This window comes from Lutra lutra, chromosome 15 (assembly GCF_902655055.1).
Source record: "Lutra lutra chromosome 15, mLutLut1.2, whole genome shotgun sequence".
In the NCBI taxonomy this organism is placed as follows: domain Eukaryota; kingdom Metazoa; phylum Chordata; class Mammalia; order Carnivora; family Mustelidae; genus Lutra; species Lutra lutra.
In genome coordinates this window covers 17,031,230-17,054,812 of record NC_062292.1, presented here as the reverse complement: position 1 = coordinate 17,054,812, position 23,583 = coordinate 17,031,230, and the positions used below count along the sequence as shown (strand labels likewise).

The 23,583-nt window shown below is 51.6% G+C and overlaps 1 protein-coding gene across 1 annotated transcript in view; it reads left to right on the top strand.

Moving 5' to 3' along the window:
* STX6 (syntaxin 6) overlaps positions 1-16,480 on the top strand; it is a 50,864-nt gene extending 34,384 nt beyond the window's left edge. The window contains exons 5-8 of the mRNA XM_047704654.1: positions 451-576; positions 1,819-1,925; positions 5,994-6,088; positions 10,533-16,480. Of these exons, the coding sequence (XP_047560610.1) occupies positions 451-576; positions 1,819-1,925; positions 5,994-6,088; positions 10,533-10,609 (405 nt within the window). The 3' untranslated portion in view covers positions 10,610-16,480. The remainder of the gene's footprint in view (positions 1-450; positions 577-1,818; positions 1,926-5,993; positions 6,089-10,532) is intronic.
* Positions 16,481-23,583: the final 7,103 nt, after the last annotated feature.

Genomic DNA, 23,583 nt, shown 5'->3' with positions numbered 1-23,583 from the left:
TCAGGCTCTCTGCTCAGCAGGGAACCTGCTTCCCTTCCTTTCTCTCTGCCTGCCTCTCTGCCTGCTTGTGATCTGTCAAATAAAAAATAAAATCTTAAAAAAAAAAAAACTTAGAGCTGGCCTGAAGAGACCAAGAGCTTTTAGATCGTAAAGCAGTATACAGATGGGTGTTTGTTGATTTTACGTTGATCTTTATCCGTGTTTGCACGGGACAAAGCCCATTTCTGAGTCTCCCTGGGAGAGCTGGGAGGCAGCGGGTGCCCTTCCTGGCATTCCTGAGATTGCGCCACGCAGGCAGCAGCCCACACCACTCACTGCACAAGGGCCGACCCGGTGGAAAGTGCGCCGTGAGCAGCGTGTGAACTCGTCGAGTCCCTGTGCCAGAGCGTTGGTTCAGAAAGTAATGGCTTGTTTTCCTGGCCCCGGCTGCCCCCTGCTCCACTCTCGCAGGCACTCCTTGGGGACAGTGGTGGCCAGAACTGGAGCACGGGAACGACAGACAAATACGGGCGCCTCGACCGCGAGCTCCAGTTAGCCAACTCCCATTTCATCGAGGAGCAGCAGGCACAGCAACAGGTACCCAAGAAGCCGAGGGCGGGGGGCGGGGCACTCCCCTCTGTCCCCCCAGCCTGGGGGCTTTGTGACCAGTGCCAGTCAGGGGGACCGCGCTCGCCCTGCAGCTGCCTGTTTCCATGTGCACAGCGGTTTTGTAGATGAAGGGTTTTTAAAACCTCCTTCAGAGCACGACCTTTTCAAGAGAACCAAGCTTGATTAGATCTCTTCGGGAAGGCAGACCAGACATCCAAACCTCCAGACAAGGCCATTGACTTAAAAACAAAAACAAGAACACAGAAAGCACCCCAGCAGCCTCTTCCCCTGCCTCCACTTGTATGCTCAGTTTTTTGTTCATCTCAACAAAGGCACTTTCAGAAAAACTGAGTCCTTGTTTTTTCATTGCAAATTATTGTTGGTTCCATTTTATGTAGAAATAGATTGCGTTGGTGGAGGTTATAGGGTAGAAGGAAAGGAAGGTTGATTATGTTTACATCGTGGCTTTTGATTTGTGTTGTGGTTTAAAAAGGAAGCTGATAATAATGTATCTGGGGATTTGAGGATTATCCATTGAAGCTACTCATTCTTAAATATTACGTTTTACCTATACACCTACGTTTGTGTGTTCTTTTTCCTTTAGCGTGTCTGTGTAACCAGTTGTCTACTTAAACTGCTATTAATCAAGCAGATTTTTTTTAATAAAAAATGAGGAGGCTACACCACAACTAAAAGTAATTATTTATCACTCAGTAGTTGTCCTTGACGCAGCTTACTGCCACGGGGCTTCCCTAGTTTGTCCTTGTGGAGGAGGGAAAGGACTGTGTATGCAGTTCTCCTGCATTCACAGATTAGCCGGCCTCTCTCTTGTAGTCAGGCTGAGGTAGTCTGTTGTGGTTGAGACCTTGACCCTGGCGGTGGGCTTCCTCTCCCCAGCATCCCATGTCTCAGTGGTCACTGCACAGGTGCTTCTGACCCTGGCTTATTCCTGCATCGGACTTGAGCCAACCAGAGTAACTCGCTCTTGGTGGTTTCCGGGCCTGCTGACTGCTCACAAGTTGGATCAGCAGGAAATATCAGTAGCTTGACAACCCAGCCTTTGGAGCAGTGTGTTCTCAGAGGCGATGGTCTGGTCCTTCGATTTCTGGGCTTTGCTTCTGAATGAGAATTGTCCCAAGTTGGCAAAGAAGCTAGCAGCTGCTAGAGTACTGGGCTTGGAACCAGGTAAGATGGATTTTAATTGCTTCTTTCCTATTTCTCTGGCACCAGTTGATCGTGGAACAGCAGGATGAGCAGTTGGAGCTGGTCTCTGGCAGCATCGGGGTGCTGAAGAACATGTCCCAGCGCATTGGAGGGGAGCTGGAGGAGCAGGCCGTGTGAGTGTGACACGCCCCCTCTCGCTGCAGTGAAATGGAGGGGCAGAGCCGTCTTAGGAGACCCCTAAAAAGCCTGACAGTTACATGGCTAGTAAACCCAAAAGCTGTTTTAATTATCTAGCAGCATCTTTACTCTGTCTTCCAGACTAGCCTCCCCCAAAGAAGCACATTTATCAGATAAAATTTTCAACAGGGTTTGGGCAAAGTTATTTTCATGATGATTTTTACACCCTGCAAAAGCAGATACAGCTTCCTCTGAGCAGATTCTCAGGGTGTTGTGACGGATGGGAACACGAGACAGATAGGGCTGTGTAACCTCCCTGGAGATTTGGATCCCGAAGAGGATAGGACAGGAGCTCACTTCCCTCTGTCATCCTGTGACTCTCCTCCTCTGTCAAACATCTTAAACTTTAACTTAACGAAGAAAAGTTTTTAAATTTAACTTTGATTAATAAAAAAAACTTCCCTCTCAAAAATAAAAAGTAAAAACAAAGCAGATGAAAACATAGCTGAATTTCTTTGTTTTTTCCTTCAGCACAGTCCCCTTCTGTGCTCAGAAGTAGGACACCAAAAGCATCCTTAAATGCTTTCATTCCACAAATTTCTTTCTGGAAAAATAAGACCATCTACGAAGAAGATACTGCAGAACCTCCCCTATCACAGTCTTGAATTCAGCCTTACACATTCATTCTTCAGAAATTCAGACTGGTATCTGTTCTGCTGGGAGGTCCTGGGTACCCACGGAGGAGGGAACAGAACAGACTGTGTCTGCCGTCAGAGGTGACCAGTTACTGCACAGAACAGACATTCTGCAGACGGTGCAGGTCATCAAGAGGCGCAGAGATGGAAGGGGGAAGGGTGTGGTGCCTTACGAGCCCTCTCTCAGCTCAAGCTGCAGACCTGACTTAGCCCAGGTCCTGGAGAAAACGTTTGGAACTGGAACCTGAAGGATGAGTGGAAGGTGGCTGGGGGAGGGGCGGGGGAGGGTCGCCCGGGGGTTAGAGAGTCAGAGAGTGCATGGGATGGAAAGGTCTGGTGTGTGTAGACAAAGGGAGGTTGCAGAAGTCAGGACAGGGTGGCTGAGCACAGAGCAGGGAGGCCTTTGAAGCCCCATGAAGGGGTTGGGTTAGAACTGTCTCTCCTGAGGGTGATGGGAAACCAGGAAGGTTATGTTGGGACTAATGCCACGGACAGGTTTACATTTGGAGCAGACCCATCTAGCTGTGGTTTGGATGACAAGACGGCAGTGGAGCCAGACCGGAGGCAGGGAGACCAGGGGGAAGCTCTAAGAGTGGGAGTCTAGGCATGCGTGTTGAATTTCTAAAATGCATTGTTCCCCTAAAATTTCAGTTTGTGGGTGGAGAAGGACTAGTTGCCTGACTCCTCCTTGAGGTTCAGTAGATGGTAGAGAAGCCTGGCAGACTTCAGTTAAAGATGGTGACTTGAACACCGAACACACCCTTGATGTCGCTCCTTCCCGACAGCCCGCTAAGGCACTAACAGAGGGAGCTTTTTAAAAACCTGTCATAAGACCTGTGGGGACATAGGGTATGAAATAAGAAACAGTAACCATAACATTTTAGGTCCTGGAAAGTAGGAAAATGAATGGCTACTGACTCAACAGACCAGAGAAAGCTGAATCCTCCGCCAGCCACAGGGGGCGCCAAGGAGCAGACAGTTCCTGCCTCGTGGCAGTGTGAGCCGTGAAGGGCGCGTTCATCACGTGGTGACACGGTCCTACTAGAAGGAAGGGGGATGAGTGGTGGGATGGATGCAGAGATGAGGAAGGAGGTGGGCTCAGAGCTAAGCCCTAGCTTTTCTAGAGTCGAGTCGGTAGGACAGGATTCTGGTGTGAGTGTGTTACTTGAACGCATGGAGAAAGCACCCCAGGGGATAGTGGGAGGGGTTAGCAGTAGTTGTCCAAGGGGACGGGAAACAGCCGTTTTTTTTTTTGTTTTTTTTTTTTTATAAAAAGCCTGAACATGCTATTTAGCTCTTTAAACTGTGTCTCACTTTGGTAAAAATAATAGATAAATTAAAAGGAAAGCCCCTGAGTCTTGGATTTTGACCTCTGTCCTCCAGCACGGTGGCCACTGGCAGCTGTGGCCAGTGATGACATAAAATGTGGCCAGTCTGAACACAGATGTGCCCTGAGTATAAAGGGACATCAAGTTTTGAAGACGTCCTGTGGAAAAAAAGTAGCATAGCTTGTGATAGATTTTTCTTAATATTAATTACATGTTGGAAATGATAATATTTGGGATATATGAGCAAAAAAACCAGATTATTAAAATTAATTTCATTTGTTGGTTCAAATGTGGCTACTAGCAAATATTAAATAGCCTATCGGACTTACAGTCTGTTTCTTTCGGACAGCACCAAGTCAGATCTGGGCTAGAAACCTAGTTTAGTGGGTGTCCTCGGGCTGGAGGTTGGGTGACTGGCCTTTTTGTCCTCAGTAGGAAAAGTCGTGCCCAGCATACAAGGGTGGCTCTTGTTTTTCAGTATTTGGCCCTGCCTGGGTATGTCTGCAGCTGCAGCCAAGATGCTACCAGGATCTTAGATGAGCTAATAGTGTGTTAATTTGAAATTTCAGGTAAGGGACAAAGATCTGTTTATTTAGTTGTCAACATGGAGTTTATTTAATAATTGACTTAATGAGGAGTTGGTTGTCCCGAGTCCTGCGGGCACTCAGGTGCCTCATGTGGGCACAGACCAAGCCCAGTCATTTCTAGCTGCCACTGATGCTCCTAGGGTAATAAGGCCTTTTTAATAAGACCTCTGCTACTAACTGGTGTGTTCGGTTCCATACTCGGAATAATCATATGTTCACCACAAGTTGAAAAGTCTGGAATGTTTTGTTTTTTTAAATTAACATATAATGTATTATTAGCCCCAGGGGTACAGGTGTGTGAATCGCCAGGTTTACACACTTCACAGCACTCACCATAGCACATACCTTACCCAGTGTCCATAACCCACCACCCTCTCCCTACCCTCCTCCCCCCGGCAACCCTCAGTTTGTTTTGTGAGATTAAGAGTCTCTTATGGTTTGTCTCCCTCCCGATCCCATCTTATTTCATTTATTCTTTTCCTATCCCCCAAATCCCCCATGTGGCATCTCCACTTCCTCATATCAGGGAGATCACATGATAGTTGTTTTTCTCCAATTGGAAAAGTCTGGAATGTTTTGTCATTTATGAAACACCGCTGGAGTTAGAGTATTCTGGTGTTTTCTTTCCCAGCTGCAGCTTGGACAGCCAATAGTATTTGCTTCCTGGAGCCACTTCTCTTAGCGGGCAAACACTGACTCCTCTGTGGGTATAGATGAGGAGGGCGCACCTGCAGGAGTGTCAGTCCCAGGGCCTCCCAGCTCTGTGACAAAGCACAGAGCACGGTTAGGGAGATGATTATGTGATTAAAGCGTGTTTAACTCATTGCCATAAAGTGCTTTGTGTTACGCCCTGGTCCCCACAAGACCCTGGCAGGGAAGCTGCCCCATTTTACAGATGCGAAACAGTCCCAGAGTGGGGTCCCTTGTCAGGGCAGTGAGGTAAGCAAGTGGCAAAGCCTGCCTGTTGGGCTTGGCTTAGCCTCCTCCGCGTATGCTGCCCTGCCCCTGAGTTTGTGTTACTCTGTGGTTCGTGCTGCCTGATCTCCGATCATGAAGTCGAGAGGGTGTTAAAAAAAGAAGTCTTTTAAAAAAAGTTTTCAGCAAGTTCCAACTACGAAGAACCTGACCTGAACTGACTGCAGCTATGATCCCTCATGGTTTGCTCTGAGGTGATATTACTGTGTTTGATGACGAGGTCTGCCCCCGATCCTGCTTGAGGTTGTTGGCTAATACTCAGCACGTGCAACTTAGTACCTTTTTTTTTAATTCCCCCAAATTCAAAAACCTATCTTGTGCTAAGGATTTTGGATAATCGATTGCGGGCTTGAATCCCAAAGTTCCCGGTTTTAGGTTTGCCAAAACGGAGGCATAGATCCTGTTTTAATTCCGTGGCCAATGCACTGCCAAGCCTTTGTGCTGACCTGCTACCCTTTTGGGTCTGCTTCTCTTTCTAGTATGCTGGATGACTTTTCTCATGAGTTGGAGAGCACTCAGTCTCGGCTGGACAATGTGATGAAGAAACTTGCAAAAGTATCTCACATGACCAGTGGTATGTATGGTATTTAAAGCTTAAGAATTCCTACTGAAATCTAGAAACACCGTCTACAGGGTTCTCGTAGGCATGCCCCTTTGGATCTCTCCTGTGGGACATTTTTGGTTCTGCTCTTCGGTCGGAGAAGGAAGACTAGTTTGCACAGGCCTTGTCTGCTGCTTGTGGCTTGAGAAGTGGTCTTTGCGCACCTCCACTGCACGAGGCTGGTGGTGTTGGGTGGCTTTTCTCCTGGCAGATCAACTCTCTTTAGAAAATCCTTTCTTATTTAATTTTTTTTCTATTTCCTTGCCAAAATAGGGAACTTATTATAAAATTACTCTTATAAGTAAGCCAGTTACTGTTTTCTTCTGGACTGACTTTCTTTCATTGAGAAACTCCTACCATTTCAGAATAAGGTGGCCTTACAGATCTAATTTAATGGTTTTCATTTAAATCCACAGTGAAATACTCCATCGGGTTTGCAGCAGGATGGGGTGAAGAAATAACAGTTTTCAAATCCGTCACTGTGTAGGAAAATATGTTCCAATGACTCTATTTTTTTTTTATCGTAACAACCCTTGCTTTCCCTAGCATATTAGAAATAATATGCTTTATTTATTCTTTTTTGAAGATTTTATTTATTTGAGAGAAAGCGAGTGAACGAGATGGAGAGCATGAGCAGGGGGGAGAGGCAAAGGGAGAAGCACACTCCCCAATGTGGGGCTCCATTCCAAGACCCCAGGATCATGCCCTGAGCCGAAGGCAGATGCTAAACCAACTGAGCCACCCAGGCATCCCAGAAATAGTGTATTTTAAATTAAAGAAAATCCAGTATCTCCTTTCTTCTTTCGTTGGCTGGAGTGGCCTGGTGAAGGGGGGACCTGAGCTGCTCCTTGAGCTGATGTAGCTGTTTTTGAACCAGAGCTCCCAGCTCCCCCACCGGAATCCCCCCACCTCTTTCTTGACACGTCTTTCTTTGGGTTTCCTCCCCTCAGGTCTGTGCTATGGGGTCTGATAGTTTGGACTTCTGAGCTGAGACTTAAATACAAATGTGTATTTGCTTTCCAGCACTTCAACTCATAGTCAGGTTATAGAACAGTCGTCTGGGGCTCAGCTTCTTATCTATAAAATAATAGGTTGATGCCTTCATCTCAAGATCACTGTGAAGATTAAATGAAGTAACAGTTGTTAATCTGCAGGTGTTTAACAGTGTCTCCCATGTATTAGTACTTACCAAATGTTTGTGTTTTAAAAAAATACCTAGGCAGGTGGAATAAGGCCCTGCAGGGCAAAAGACCTGTTAGAGACAAAACAGAGGAAAGCTGGTGGCCAGACTTCCTTCTTTCTTTCTCTCCAGGGACAAATACCTTTATGCTTCTAGCAAGTCATTGCCGGAAGCAGGCGCCCCCTTAGTTCATCATTCACACACTTCAGAGAAAGTTTCGCAAAGCTGCCTTCCTTACTGCTCCGTGTTCTCTCCTCTCCCACCTTCACCCCTCTACTTAAAAAAAAAAAAAAAAAAGTTAATGAACTATTATATAACCAGTTGCAACACCAGACCTCTCACTAGTGTATGTATTAGTCACAAAGTCAAGTAGCTACTTCAGCACCAGTTTTGTTTGGGGAAGAGCAAAGAACAAAGATGCACTGTGTCTTTGTTTCACAGCATTCCGGGTATGAATAATTTAGAAAAGTACTTGCATTGTGATAAGCTGTTCAGTGTGTATAAATAGCACTGAGCCTTGTTTATGCTTTATTCTACTTTATCCCGAAAGAAAAGTTTGGGGAGCAAAGTGGGGACTTCAATTATGTTTGTCTAAGAGAAAGAGCCAGAAAACAGAGCATTCAGCCTGAAAGGCCCTTCAGTTTGGACAGCTCGCCTGGGGTTTTCATTTTAATCTTTGCTCGCTCCCAAAAGAAAGCTTGCTCAGGGACCTTCTGCACGGTGGTGCTGGCTTCAGTTTGACAACAAGGCAGTTTGTATTTGTCTCTTGTTCTCCAAAACTTTGGGGCAGGTTGACTACCTTTTCATCTGTCCTTGAAGTGTAGTAAGACGCACGGACGTTCGACGAGGCGGTCACTGAGCACGCACAGGGCAGCAGCTGCCCTCCCCGTGGCTGGCTGTTCCACGGGCCGAGGACAGCCAAGATGCCGCACCTGCCTTTCCAAGTGACCCAAGGAAAGTCTATTCTTTTGAGTAGATACGGAGGTTTTCTTCCCCTCACATTCCAAAATTCCGTTATCTTTTCTCTTTAGGGGAGGAAAATATTCTGGAAGGGGGGGAAAAAAAACCCCTGCCGTTGGAGTTCTCTTTGTTCCTCTCTGACTTTTTGAGGCAGGTCTTGAACTTGCCAAGCTGGTTAGGCTTTTCACTTGAAAGAACAGAAGCCTTTGTGGTTAGGACTCACCCCTTCTGGGGAGAAGTCAGCTGGAGTAATGGGTCCCAAAGCTTTCCTGGTTCAGGCTAACCCAGCAGCAGCTTTCCACTACAGAGGGGAAGGTGGCTTGGAACAGAGTTCTGGGTTGTGCTGGCTCATGTGACCCAACTTCTTGATGAAAACCCCCGGTTCAATGCAGTTGTGGAAGAGAAAATGATTGGGGGTGGGAGGGGATTGGGTAGAGGCTGGTGGAGAGCCAGAAAGTGGAAAACTGGTTCAGTATCGGGAATCTGGGTTTGAGATGCAGGATGGGGAGCGGTGCAGGGATCAGTATGAGGCTGGGGGGTAGGAGTGGTGAGGAAGCAGTTACCTTGACTGTTTTGTCCTGGAGGAATACTGACTAATCATTTTAATGAGAGGGTTTTTAAAACATCATAAACATTTTTAAATAGATGAAAAAATGCTAGATACTCAAGTTTTCTTGGCCAGTGAAGCGATAAACAGATTAAAAATATTTTCTGAGGGACGCCTGGGTGGCTCAGTTGGTTAAGCGGCTGCCTTCGGCTCAGGTCATGATCCCAGTATCCTGGGATTGAGTCCCGCATCGGGCTCCTTGCTCAGCGGGGAGCCTGCTTCTCCCTCTGCCTGCCACTCTGCCTGCCTGTGCTCGCTCTCTCTCTCTCTCTGACAAATAAATGAATAAATAAAATCTTTAAAAAAAATTTTTTTTCTGAGTAGGCTGATTCTGCCTCCCATGCCCATTCGACTAGCCCCTGTCAGGTAAGGAACCGACAGACTTGGGGTCTTTGCCCTGATCACACTTACTAGTGAGTTTGTAGCACGTCTGAAGTAGAACAAGGTGGTTGGCACTGAGATGATACTTGCTTTGCTTACTGCCACTTGGTGGCTGGCTGTTGGCTGGTTCTAAGAGTCTGCTCTCCATGACATTTAAATAATTTAAGTGCTCGGTCTGTGGACTTAGCAATGCTTTGTAGCAAGTTTGGCAATTTGTTTTCCTAGATTCAGACCTTTGTATAATGTGATTCTTGATAACTAGGGTGTGCCACAGTCTGCAGGCTCTCCAGTAACCTTCTGATGAATCAGTATGACTTTATGTTTCTGTTTAAACCGAGTGATCTTTTCTAGCTGTTGAACTGCATTTTCATAGGCCCATGAAATCCTGTTCTCTCAGTTTGACCCTTCGTGGAAAATGCAGGACTCGTCTGCAGAAAGACCGTGTGTTCTTTCTACACCTGCACAAGCGAACGAGGCATCCTGGCAATGGCAGCATCTTGGGCCCCACGCCCGGCCCGGTCCAGAGTGTGTGAGGCTGTTCGTGTTCACACTCATAGAGCCCAGCCAGGCAGCTGCTGTGCAGTGTGAGGGCCCCGCACCCAGGGTTGTGGGTGCAGCTGGGGCTCCCCTGGGGTTTCCCTGTGGCTCTCCTGCCCCTTCCTGCCCCTCGAGCCTCCTTGCTCTTGCCGTTTAGTTGGACTCCAGCCACTTAGCTTCCAGTGCTTGTCTTCAGGCGTCGATAGGGCAGAATGTTTCAGGGAAGACATTCCGCTTTCATTGTCAGGCAGGCTGTGCCGGTTGTTGAAGTGATCTTACTCCTTTCCTGACCGGCTGTGGGGCAATGTGGATCCTACTCTTGATCCCAGAGTTTGCTTTCTCAGCTCCTCATTTCCTGAAGTGACCAGCAGGCGCTTCTGTCCTCTGTCCACCCTCCCCTAGTGCTCACTGAACAAAGAACATGATTCCTGTTGAATGAAATGATTTCACTTCGGTGGGAGATGAAAGCAGACGGGCTTTGGTCTGTAAGGCCGATGCCAGCCGCCTCCCGCGGACACAGTGCCCCCGAGCAGCAGCAAACCGAGAGCCAGAGTCTAACTCACGGCTTGAGATGCGAAGCACGCACTTAGAGGCCCGTTTTCAGGAGACGGGCCGAGCCGTGGATGCACACGCGGGCAGGCCCCCCAGGCAGGCTCCAGAGCCTCAGTGCGCTCTGCCGCGGGGCCTTGCCTGTGGCTGTACCTTGGGGAGTGTAGCGTCACGAGCGCTAATCCTCCTGTCCTGCCTTCCAGATCGGCGCCAGTGGTGTGCCATTGCCGTCCTCTTCGTGGTCCTGCTGGTCGTGCTGGTCTTCTTTTTAGTGCTGTGACGGAAGCCCTGCGCGGCTCCTGCGGCTCCTGCGCACGGACCCCAGGGGAGGCGGGCAGCAGCGCCCCGCGTTGCCGTCTCCTCACACTCCTGTCTGGAAAACACAGCCTGCACTGACCTCCCTCCTCGCGACCCTGCCGTGGAGACAGCGGCGCTGCCCCGGCGCTGGCAGGGCACTGGGAAGAGGAGGCAGACGACTGTGCGCGCCTGGCACCGCCTGTCCTGAGGACGGCTCGCCGCTGCTTTGCCTCCGGGGCCCGGGCCCCCAGGACAGCCTCTGAGGAATCCAGGAAAGTTCGCGACTCAACTAGTGCTTGCTGTTGCTCATTCCATCCATCTCTGACCACTCCTTCCCCCGCCCAGACAGCACACCTGTGCCCTCCGGGACCGCGCTGGCCGCACCGGCTCCTGGGCGGGTCTCCTCTCCCGTGGCGGCAGCGGCCCCGCGGCCCGTGACCCCCCCCCCCCCCAGAGCTGGTTGCTATTGGGGACAGAAGGCCCAGAAGCAGTTTGTGACAGAAAACGCAGTGGTCCATTTTTCAGGGATAAGTGCTGGGATAAAATTGCTTTTCCAGGCTCATTATTCTGTGGTAGAAACAACTAATGGAAAATAATGGAAAGAAAGCACAAGGCTTTGGGGGTGCCGACAGCTGGTGGCCTGAACCAAAGGGAGGAGGGGGCAGCGGGACCCAGGGTTTGCACAGCTGAGGGGAGGGTGGACGAGGTTACTGGAGGCCAGAGCCTTGCCAGATTCGTGTCACTACCCTGGGGCTGCTTGTGTTTCTAGGATGCCCCTTACCTGTACGGCTGCTGCACAGCTCAGCCGCTCACTTGGATGGTCTGGACCCAGGGCCGGTCTGGCGGCCGGTCAGGTCATTGCTGTGGCACTCTGCGTGGGGGGGGAGGGGCGGTTAGTACACTGGCAGGTACAGCGACACTCACTCAGAAACCGTAATGACCAAAAAGGCTAGTTCTGGACCAGATTTCTCTTGACCTGGGAGGAATGGCAAGAATGGCTGTAGGTGAACTTGGGTGGGGTTTTTTCCCCCCGAGATGACAACTCAGTTTTTTTTATTACCCATTCAAATAACTGAGCCAATTCAAATTTGAAGAACGGATGCTTTAATTGAGTTTTAGTAGCTGAAACTGCTGAGATGCTAAACTTCAAGCTTCCGATGACTTCTTAAACGCCTCCAGCGTCCTGGCGTCTGTAGGATATTTTTATCACCTCCCCGATGCCGTCACCGGTGTAGAGCGCCAGCCGACCCGGAGCCCGGCGGCAGAGGCCACGCTCTCCCCACCACCTTCTGCACTTGGAAAGCACGGCAATGTCTGGATAGAGCTCTAGCTTTGACTTCCTGTTTCCTCATTTTATTGGGGCCCATTCCTTGGCACACTTTTTTTTTTTTTTCCTTTTTCCCTTTTTTCATGTTTTGTCTATATTTCTTGGGGGTATTTTTGCTTATTTGCTTTGGGCTTTTCCCGCCCTTTTTTGTGATTTGCAATGATGTACTTGCCCAGCTGACTTATGAATTGCACTTTTTAATAAATATTTGTAACAGTTTTTTAAAGAAGGGTATTTTCTCATGGTTAGGATCACGGTAGGTAAGGAAATCTGCCTCTTGCTGAAAGCTAAAAGCAGATTTTTAAAACCAAAAGGGTGGCTGACATCCACGTTTACACTCTATTTGATATATAAATAAGTTATTTTTTTCAAATTAGCAAAAAAAAACCCAAGATTACTACAAAGGGCTTCAGACATAGGCTACTAGATTATTTGTTTTACAAGTTTTGAGACTCATTCAAATAGTTTTCTCTAAACTTAGAACAGGGATGGTCCTTAGATTTGCATTAAAATGAACAGGTCTTTGTCCACCGTACATGGGGACCTTGTCTCAGTACTGTAATCCACACTCCGCGCTACAAGAGGCGGCTGGCAGCCTAATGACCTGTATGATCATGCCATCCAAAAGCCGTGCTCTTCTCCTGCTATTACCAGGTTTACTGTGCCCCGCACCACTGTCGCGGGTGTCCTTGGGGCCTGTCGGGAGCGTGCCTGGTCATTAATGGGTAAGATGCTTCCTGAGGTCGGCGGGTCAAGTGTTGTGACCCGGGTAATTACTAAATGTCCGGAGAGATTTGGAATTGGCGCGAGGACCTCACCTAATTTCACATGTTTGCTAAGCAGTGGCTATTGTAGACCAGACTCCCGCTGAAGCTGGCCAGGGAGTTCCTTAGGAGGAGAAGGTTTACTTCAAGATGCGAGCAGTGCCTGCGTTCCCCCGCGGGCGCCCCGTCTCTGGCCTCGCAGGAACCGCTCTTGGACGGGCAGCCCCTTACCGTGATCGTCCACGTTGGCTCTGCTCCCAACAGAGCTTCCGGCCCCGCCAGCGTGATCCAGGGTCTGACCCTGTTGTGCCCGAACTGGGCATCGCTGCAGACGTCTCCGCTCAGAATGCAAACGGGGCAGCCCGAGGGAACAAGCCAGGGGCTTAGGTTGATTTTTGAGAACAATGTTTCTTCATCAGCGATCCTCACACTGCCGGGCTTTGGGGGGGGGGGGGCACCTGCGTGGTCCCCGTGCCTGTAAAACGGGGAGAGAAGTAGACCCCGGTGACCCTCTGCCCTGCTCAGAGGCACATGCTGTAGCGTGCGGGCTTCTCCCCACAGCCTCGGCGCCCCGACACATGTCATTTCTAAGGAACTGGCGGGATGTGATGGATACAAGAGAGCTCGGCTTACATTTATCGGTTTATTGGAAGAAGGTTTTTCTAATCAGCTGATTTGGGGGGACAGGTGGGGGGAATGAAGCATCGAGAGAGTTTGCCAGAGTGGGGATCCAGCTGGAAAACCAAAATACCTTTCGTTTTCAGTCCCGAGTTTCCATCTCGCCTTTGTGCGGACCACGCGCCCCGGCGCTGGGTGGTGCCCGCTGCGGGGGGCCGCTGGGAGTCGCAGCCGCGTGTGCCGCACGAGGATCCTCACGCCAGAGCCCAAGGGAGGAAACTTGGGAGCTTGCCCATTATCCTCCGCTTCTAGCCAGAGTTAAACAGACTGATGGGTCTGGTAGCCAACCGCTTGGCAACTCCCACTCCTTCTCACCTCGTGAGATTCGGGGCTGTGAAGAGAAATCTAGTCTGACTGCAACAGAAATCTGTCTCTGCGAAGTGTGGTACCTTCTGTAAGCGACGGTGGCAGAGCCAAGATCTTTCTCTTGATAATTTCCCTGGCTATAAAGTGAGACCGTTACCTTTCTAGAGAATTCATCGCGTTTGAGGATCTGCGACCGGCGTGACACGCGGGAGCGGCTCTGAGGCGCGGCGGGCTCCGGCGCGCGGCTTCTCCTCGGGTCGCGGGATGAACTCGGAAGCGGAACTGCCGCTGGCCGGCCCGAGGGCGGAAGTTGGAAGCCACGGAGTGCGCGACCCGCCCCTTTGTCTTCCTCTCGCGGGCATTTCTTTCCCTCCCAGGTTTTTTTCTTTTTTAAGAATAACGTTTGTGAAAAGCATGTTTTTTCACCAAGAGCAGAGAGAGGTGAAACCAGAGGGCTCGCAGACCTCCAGCCCCTCCGACACGCCGCGCTGTCGCCGACCAGTCCGGGCGGGAAGACGGCGCCCCCGTGAGCGGCCCGGCGGGGGCACAGCCACGGGCTTCTCCCAGGGCCTCTGCTTCTGAGCGGGGACAGCTGCGTCACCAGGCGAGCCTGTCCTGCTGTCCTTACCGCCCCCCTCCACCCCGCCTTCACAGACATGCTTACGCTTCAAGGGAGAAGGTCTTACTCTTGCAAGGCCCACAGCAGTCCGCTGTAGGGGAGCGTGGACACCGGCCTCGCCGAGGTCCCTCGCTGTGACACTCTGAAGCTGCCGTCAGGTGTCAGGTCCAGAAAATCAAGAGAATTCTGCGTAGAACAGCCGTTCAGACAGACTGGGAGAGCCGTGCAATGAACCTCCGAGGCTCCTGCTCTTAAGGCTCAGGGCCGGGTCCCTCACGGCAGGGCTGAACCCCGGGCTGGCTGGCTTCTGGGGTCAGCGTCCCCGACGGCGCCATTGGAAGGGCTCAGACCACTCAGCTCAGCCGTCTTGTTTTAGGCCGAGCCTAGCACGGCTCCCCACACAGACACGGAGATCGTTTGTTGCACTGCGTTCTGGACTTGGACCCCAGGGAGCTCGTGCACAGCTTGGGACAAGTGACCTCGGTGACATAACAAGGTAGGCCGGTAGTGACCTGTCGTGCGCATCCCTCACCCCAACCATCTGATGTTTTTTGCTTTTGGATAAACACTGAAGCTTTGAAAGCCCCGGCGGGGCCTGGGCCGTGTTGCTGCCCTCTAGCTGTAGGCGGGAGTTCGTTATGTTCTGGTCTCTTTGCCCATACAGGTGTGTGGCAAGGCGGAAAGAAAGAAGAACTTGGTTTCCCTGCGACATAAGCTAATGTGTTGGTGCTGTTTTCCTTCCCATGTGACCTTTGTCCAGAAATGCCCTTCCCCAAGGCTGTGTAGAGGGGAACTCTGCTGAGACAGTGATTGTCCCAGTCACCTGCCCGGCTGCTTGGCATGGACCTGTGAGAAAGTGTATTTTATCCTTTTCTTTTCTTTTCTTTTCTTTTTAAGGTTAGGAGTTCTTGAACCCAGAAGCCACTCGATTATCCAGGGGGTGTTAGAAATAAGACCCCCAGCCTCACTGTTCGCTGAGCTCTTGGACCTTGTTGTGTAGCTCGGTGTCAGCCCAACGTGCCACACAGGCCAGGCTTTCCAGGCTGAGACCACGTTAACCATTGTTCTTTCTGCTCCGCAGAAAGTGGGTTTTAGCTGAAACCCTGCTCCAGGCTGGAAATCGCAACCCTGTAGGTGAAGTCTGCCCTGGGAGTGGCAGACGTCCTAGTCCTCGGGAAAAGAAAGTATCCGTGCGGGGTGAGGACAGGCCAGCCAGGTGCCTCCCAGTAGAATAAGTTACTGGAACTTGCTTGTAAGCTTGATGTGCTTCCGTCCTAGGTTGACCCAGGCTGGGAGAACGCCCGGGTGAGGGTGGCCTGGAAACCAGGAAAGGGCCAAAGACAGCAAGCTGTAAATGATTGTGGATTCGTTTTTTTTTTAAGTGGAAAAATACGCTTTCACTAGCTCATATGCAATCAGAAATTAGTGTAATGAAAAAATGAAATGTGTAATACCTGGCAGTACTCAGCCAGATTAAACCATGGAATCTTCTTTTGAAAGATAAATAACCTACAGTGTTTCATTTTTAAATAACTAGAAGGTACAAACTAAAGAAGTGAGATCAAAGATTAGAATTGCAGATGCCCAGGTGACTTCCAGGTGGTGCCCCCCATTCCCCTGCTAGTCCCCATGAGAAGAGCCCGGTGGTCCTGGTGCCAGTCAACACTCCTCACCACAGGTAGATGCGTCTTGCTTTTTCTACAGGCCGGGTCTCTAAGTGCGGTGTGGGACCAGCCTCAGCAGCCATCGCCCAGGAGCTTGGTAGAAATGCAGGTTCTTAGGCACCCTCCCTGGCCCTGCTGTATCACAGGCTCTGGGGCGTTCACAAGCCCTCCAAGGGGGTTCTGACGCCCCGTCTAGTTTCAGAATCACTGCTACTGCGTCGTGGAATTTAGGCTACAGTAAACCATCCCTGCATAATAAAACCTCTTCTGCAGCTTTGTGTGTAATTCTGACATTAAACAAACTGATGACACTACACACTTGAAAACTTTTTAAAAATACTGTGTAAGAAAAATCTCAACTAGCCGTCTTTCAAAGTGGTATTTTTACACCCTGGAGTCTATCAGTAATGTTTCTTACTTCTGCTCTTGAAATCATGTTAAAGCTGTACAAAGAATACTACTGTTCAGTATTAAAAGAGAAATGGAAAGACCATGACCTTTGTCTTGGGCTGTTGTTTTGTTTGTTCTTGTCTTTGTTTTGTTGGGTTTTGTCTCTGTTTTTATTTCCTTTCATACCTACACACAGCACCCCCCTTCTGCCCCCATTAATAAACACGGACATATGCATACGCCTGGGGCTGGGAAAGTGTGTGGCTGTTGAAAGGTCTGAATTACAAATTGTGATTTCCTTGGCTGGACAAGTCACATGAATTATGAAACCCCCAAATAACCACACTGTATATTCAAAATGTCATACAGCACAGTTTCAGTTGGGACAAGGAGTGTGGGGAGTAGAGAAACAAGACCTGAGTCTTATTTCCCCCTCACCGAAGTGTTGGCCAACAACAATATGGGCCATCCCAGTTGGCAGTTGACAGAACCTGCCTTCAGTTCTGTGTGGGGACAAGGTCACGAGGCTACATGAGTGCCTTAAGGACACAGACCTTCATCATTCCATCTGTCATCATCATCCTCACTCCTATTAACCAAATACCTTCCGTGTGCCTGGCACTGTTCTAGGTATTCTGTCTGCAGAGACTTAAAACAGCTGCATGAAATAGTGAGGTTTCCTCATCTAATAACCATCTCAGGTGCCGAAACTGGGACACAAGTAATTTCTCAAGGTCACACAGCTGATGAGAGGCAAAGCCACTTACCGTGCCCCCAGCACTGAGCACAGAAATTGGGACATCAGCGCTTCATGAGTCTTTTGACTTCCCCCAAAGGTAATAGTGAGGAGGGTTGACGCAAACCAACCTATAACCAGCCTTGTTAGGGAAATGACTTATTTTGAGAGTTCTAGTTAATAGTTGAGGAGGATGGGATTTAGGAGGAAGACATGGTTATATGTGCCCCTAATGAAAGCAACTCATTCCCCCACCCCAGCCCGAGGAAACGTGGACTGTGGTGTGGACAAGGGGGAAAAGCAACACCCCCCCACACAAGGCTGAGGGCTCTGGACCGACCAGCACCTTGACTGCACTGTTGGCTCTGCTGTGCAGCGAAAGAGTGATTTGCTGTCTTTCAAAAGGTCCCCACTGGCTACAGATCTTACGTAAAATTCTGAAAATACAAGACAAGACATGAGGCAAAAATTAAACTCATAGGAAGAGAAGGCCATGCTGCCATAATGTTGCACCATCCAAGAGAACATAGTTCAGATCCATAAACCTTGATCTGTGGCACGTCTGAGGGGTCATTCGTCTGGAAACACCTCCACAAATGACGCTGATGACAGAATATTATTGACCCCTCCGTTTGGTGTAGATGCAGGCAGGGTCTGAGCACAGATACCCCACAAACCTGTCTCCCAGCAGGGGATGGGTTCCAGAAGCTTGGATGTGAGAAATCCAGATCCAACCTTTCTGACCTCTGTGATGGCCTTCCCTTTCTCCACCACACCATCAGACGTGTCCTGTCTGCTTTCACAGAGGTCCACACAAGGATTGGTCACCCTCTGGGAAGGGATCATCAACTCCTAGAAAAAAGTTTCTCAAATTTTATATTGAATTAGCAGCTGAAATTCTAACCAACATTTGATGAGAATCTGATGGGTTGTCAGAAGGCATCTGGGATGCGGTGAGGAGTGAAATTTATGTCTTCATTTAATTCCCACAACCCCGCGAAGGAAAACCTGTCGAGGCCCACTTTATACCTGAAAAAAGGTACGAAACAATTAAGAATTTGCCCCAGGGTTCCAAGAGGAAGTGGTAGTCAGGATGAGAACCCAGGTCTGACCGTACCCTTAAGAGGCCAACCTCCATTCAGACAAAAAAGGCACCATTCAGATCTGAGGGGAGGCAAGCATCTCGGGAAGGCGTCTTTCTGACCTGAGAAGAGGTAAAGTAGAGGCGAGGACAAGGACTCAAAAAAGCTGTAGTATGAGTCCATGGTGGGTTAAAGTTCTGAACCAGAAGTACCTCGACACCGGGTGCCCTGGCTTGACCATGTCTCTGACCCTATGCGCCCGCCGTGCAGTCCACAAAGTCTACTCGCCAAGGACCTCAAGCAGGTTGGCCTTGCTGATAAAAAGTTTCAGAGCTCTTATCTGGCTGGAAATGTGCAAAAAGTAAATGAGCCAAACTCATTAATGAACTCAGAAAAGTCTGGAGACGCGATCGGAGGCGCCCGGGGGGAGAAGCAGCGTTGTGGCATCCGAACGCCGCTGTGAGCGCCCGTGGCTGCCAGCATTCCTTGCTCCTGAGGTAACAGCACAGCTCAGATGGAGGCCGGTGAGCCCACGGTGGGCTCTTCTGGGAAGCCTCTCTGCTTACCAGGTGGAGCGGGGCCTCCTGCCTGGGGCTTCCATTGTAGCCCTTGGCACACTGGTTTGTCTCTGCAGCTGTGGCTGTCTCCACCCCGGGGACATGGGCATCCCAAGGCAGGGCAGGCCTCTCTCCAGCACCTGGCACCTGGCCAGACCCCTAATGTCAGCCCCACACTGTGAGTCAGGGCCTGAGCCCAGATTGCAGAAGGACAAGACAAAGGCAGGCCCAGCGGGCAGCCGGGCAGCCACAGGAGAGCCCCGGATGTCCTCCAGGCCTGGCAGGACAGCTGTTGAAGCTTGGCTCTGTGGGCAGAGACTTGGAGCCAACGCCGGCAGTCCCTTCCTCAGGGCCCAGGACTCCGACCTGGCCAAGCCCACAGCCTGAGAAAGCTGGGCAGAGCTCCTTGCCAAGGAAGGCTATTGCCATTTCTAAGCAGGTGCTCTGGCTCTATGGGAAGGAGGGAAAGTTCAGAGAGGATGCTGGGGAGGGAGAGAGGGAGGGGAGGAAGGGGATCGGGTGACAGCAGGGCCCTCTGAATAGCACCAGAACCAGCCTGGGGACTTGGGGTGGGAAGTGGGTTAAGAGGACGGACCAGGGAAGTCCAGTTGTTGCCAGGTGAGTTTGGCGGAGAATAAGCAAGAAATTCTATTTGAAAAGAGCCACAATAAAGAGCGCTTGTACCTGATTATATGGGAGCTAAGAAAGGGGGCCCAAGTCAGCATGCAGGTGTCCTGGAGCGCCTTCCAGGATAGGCACCTCTGACGTTTCTGAAGGCTACCGAGGAGTCCATCGTGGACAAGGGCACATGAATATGCAGCCCGAAGTGGGTGAGTGTACGGGTCTGGGTGTGGCCAGATCAGGGCACCAACAGCCCGAGCTCCTGCCGATACATACGACCGGCGAATCCCACCACACCGAGGCCAGTCTGGAGGAGCGGGAAGTCCAGTCACATCATCATACCATGCCCCTGGGACATGGGCCTCTCGGCGACCAGGATGTAGGATCGGGGATGCCTCTTCCCCTGGGGGCCAGGCACACTCAGTCCAGGAAGGTTTGTTTCTGCAGCCTCTTGAGGCAGCCTGCCCCCCAAAGAGGTTCACGCGTGGAGTGTGGAGTATCAGAGGGTGGAGGCAGCCTCCTCAGGCTTAGCCCTGAGGGCATGTTTTTCGAGTCCTCTGGAACAGGGTCTTAACGACCCTTTGAATTACAACTCAGGGGATGCCTGGGTGGCTCAGTGGGTTAAGCTACCTTTGGCTCAGGTCATGATCCCAGCGTCCTGGGATAGAGTCCCACATCGGGCTCCTTGCTCAGCAGGGAACCTGCTTCTCCCTCTGTCTCTGCCTGTCACTCTGCCTACTTGTGATTTCTCTCTCTCTCCCTCTCTCTCTCTCTGACAAATAAATAAATAAAATCTTAAAAAAAAAAAATTACAACTCAGGACACCCCCATCCCTGGCAGAGGCAGTTCCCAAACAAAACCTACACTTGCTTGTGCAAAGCACTGATGTTCTTTTAAATGTTGGTCTCGACCAATTTTGTGACCCATGAGTGGGTTACACCTGCATCTCAGAAACACTGTTCTGAAAAGCGATCTGTTCCCCTGTGGAAAGGTGGGTGCGCTAATGCCAGTTCCCTGAAGAAAAGCTGAAGCGAACCCCTCAGCCCGGCCCTGGTGAAGGTCAGCGATGGGGTGGGCCCAGCCAGGTGCCGGGGCCGTCTGTGAGGGCCAGGAGGGGTGCTGGAGGGCCTCGGGATAACATGAGCCCCCACAAGGTCCCAGGAGGGAGGACGCATGAAGGCTGGGAGAGGCAGAGGGCTGAGTTCAAATCCAACATCCATTAGTTTGCAGTGTGAGCTTGGATAAGTAATTTAACCTGGATCTCAGGCCCCTAGTTTGTAACCCGGAGATAAGTATTCCCTCCCTCGAAGAGCTGCTGGAAGGATTCAGAATTGAATCCTGATGTCCCCAACAGAGCTCTGGAGTATTTGACGAGCAGACAGAGCAGGCTGGGAGATGGCATAGGGACTGCATGCCCTTGAATTAACCTTGACTTCAAAAATTGAGCTTTGCCTGCGGTTTCTCCATCTTGCCTGAGACTGGGGACACTGCATGCACCAGTCGCCATTCCTGCTCCCTCCCTCCCAGCGCCCCCACCAAGCTTGCGGGTCCGGAGTCACCTGGTTTCCTGTCCCATCCCACCCGCCAGCTCCAGCCAAGCGCGGTCACCAGGTCACCATGCGGTCCTCCGGTCCCTCCCCCCCCCCTCCCCAACCCCCTCCGGCCCTGCGTCCCTCGAGGGCAAAGGGGGAACCAGCCTCTACCTGGCCTCCGGTGCCCAGTAAGGTGTCTTGTGTGTGTTGATGGCTGGGGGCGGGTAACCCCCCCAAAACCCACACACACACAGAAGCCCCCAGCCTCTGGCAAACTTCCAGCTGCAGTCACCCTGCGGCTCTAAGCGAGCCCGCGCTAGCGGGGCATTGCGCCCGGAGCCCCGTCTCCCGCCCGGACCCCCGCCGAGGGCAGGAGGGACAGCACGGGGACCAGGGACCACGGCGGAAGAGCGGGAGGTACGCGAGAGAGGCCGGGAGGCGGGCGAGGAGGGCACCTCCCGGGCGGCCGGGTGGCAGGGAGGGCGCACGGAGGGGGAGCCGGCCGCCTTCGAACTGTCGGGACCCGCGGGGTTGGAGGCCACACGCACCGCACTTCCGAGCAGAGAACCCTGGTGGGGAGGGCGCGGGGCGGTTGCCCATGCACAGTGGCCTCCTGGTCACTCGCCAGCGACCGGGTTCTGTCCCCACTCCCAGGGCTCCTGGCGCAGGCCGCGCCCTGCGAGATGTGCACTCGCCCCCCCCCCCCCACCGGCCCCTTGGCCACCAGACAAGGTGCCCAGACGAAATGCTGTGACAGGCGACTGCGGGAGCCAGCCGGCCCACGACGACGCTTCCCTCCCAGGCCAGCGCACCCCGCAGCTTCGGCTTCTCCCCTTGCTCCCCATAAAGGAGCATGTCACCCTAAGGATGTTGTCATGTGGCCAAGTTGGAGCCTCTTTCTGTTCCGTGTAGTCCCAGGGTCTGCTGCCTTCTGGGGAGCGAGCTCCGGACACTACCAATCACCTGCCAGCAGCGGGGACACAGGTCAGACACAGGAAAAGACCACTCCTTTGCACGTGCTATTTTGTGTCCTTTCCCTCATCCTTCCTGTAAGTTCCTACTCCTGTTACAAAACCCTGCATGGGTGCCCTTCCTGGGTAAGCCTCCCTACCCCCAGGTGGCTGATCACCCCAGGCTGCGTCAGGGGCCAGCCTCACCTGCTCAGCTGCCTACACCAGGCCTAGTGTTTGCATCTACCCTAGACGGCGGCCAATGGAAGCCGTTTTCTCATCATCCTGAGCAACTGCTGTCCTAGGGCCTGGCGCCTAGTTAATGCACTTGGTTCCAAGAAGGAACATTCTGATGCTTGTGTGGGTGACACAGGCTGACCTGGCGAGCAGCTCCCCAGACAGAGCAGATGGGGACGGTCAGACAGGGGTCCAGAGGAATCCGAGTGCCCTCCCACCCACACAGTTCAGGGCCCCTGGCACTACTTTAGTCAAGAAGTACACATCTACTTCCCACACGGTCCAGAGTGTCTACTCCCCTCTTCAAGGCTTTCCCGGAGTGGGGGTGTGTGTGGGAGGGGTAGCAGCGGGAGGAGTGGGCCTTCGTCAGAGATCCCAGGTCTGAACGTCCCGTCGTTGTGTAAAGGATCTCCATCTGTGTAAAGGAAGAGGACACAGAGCATTTCTGGCAGGTCTGTTTTTTAAGAACTGAGTAGGATATGTTGAGAACCTGGCCCTGTCCCCAGGAAGTAATAGAAGCAGCGGCTCGGGATGCCTTAGAGACCTTCCTGGGCCTCGACCCGGCTGGAGTTCTCTTCTTCCCTTTCTTCCCAGCTGGAGCCGGAAGGGCATGCTGTCCACGATCACCATACAGAGAAAAGAGAAGTGCCTTCGTCCCTAGAAGCTTTAATTCAACATGAAACTTCATGACCTCCAGGCCAGAAATTGGGGTACAGGAGCTGCCAGCGTTTCCCCATGACTGTAGTTTCTGACATGGGGCCATTCCCAAGTTTTGGGGGCCAGGTTGCTCTCTAAGCTGTCCCAGCACCCTCTTCACACCCTGCAGGCCCCTGTCTGCTGGCTCCCCTGCTCCCCTGCTGGAGCCTCCCCATTCTTCCCACACACCTGCCTCCGCCCTCCCCCACTCAGTCTCCCCATTCTATAGTGCGGAGGGGCTCTGGGAGCACGCCTCAACCCCTAGCCTCCGGGGGCAGTAAAGAGGGGTTTTAACTGGCTCCTGCAGGTTAGGCCTGCAGCAAGATCACTCACAGCACACTCTACAGGATTGTCTGCCTCCTCCCTCATCACCTTTCCCTCAGGCCACATGTGCCTTTCAGTGACCTTGCCCACTGAGAGCTGCTATGACACTCATTTTAGCAAAGGCTGTGTGTTTTACCAACAGCCCTGAAGCTGTCCTCTGCAATCCCTGCCCCTCCCCAACCCCCAGTATCACCTACCCAAAGCCCCTAGCTCCATTTTGTCTTCTCAGAAATGTACCTTGCCCAAGGCTCCTCTCCCAGCCGAAGGACTGTCTCTGGAAGCTTCTGCATCTACCTTGGCTGTCACCCCAACCCCAGGGGACAACGCCGGCCTTCCCCTCTGGCAGGCCCAACATAGCTCACTGCTGTGCCCGCATCCTCCCTCCCTCTTCCCCCACCCCAGACCCCTACTCTAGGCCATTCAAGATCAAGTGAGCATCCAGCCCAGAATTTAGAGACTCAGAGCAAGAGAAGC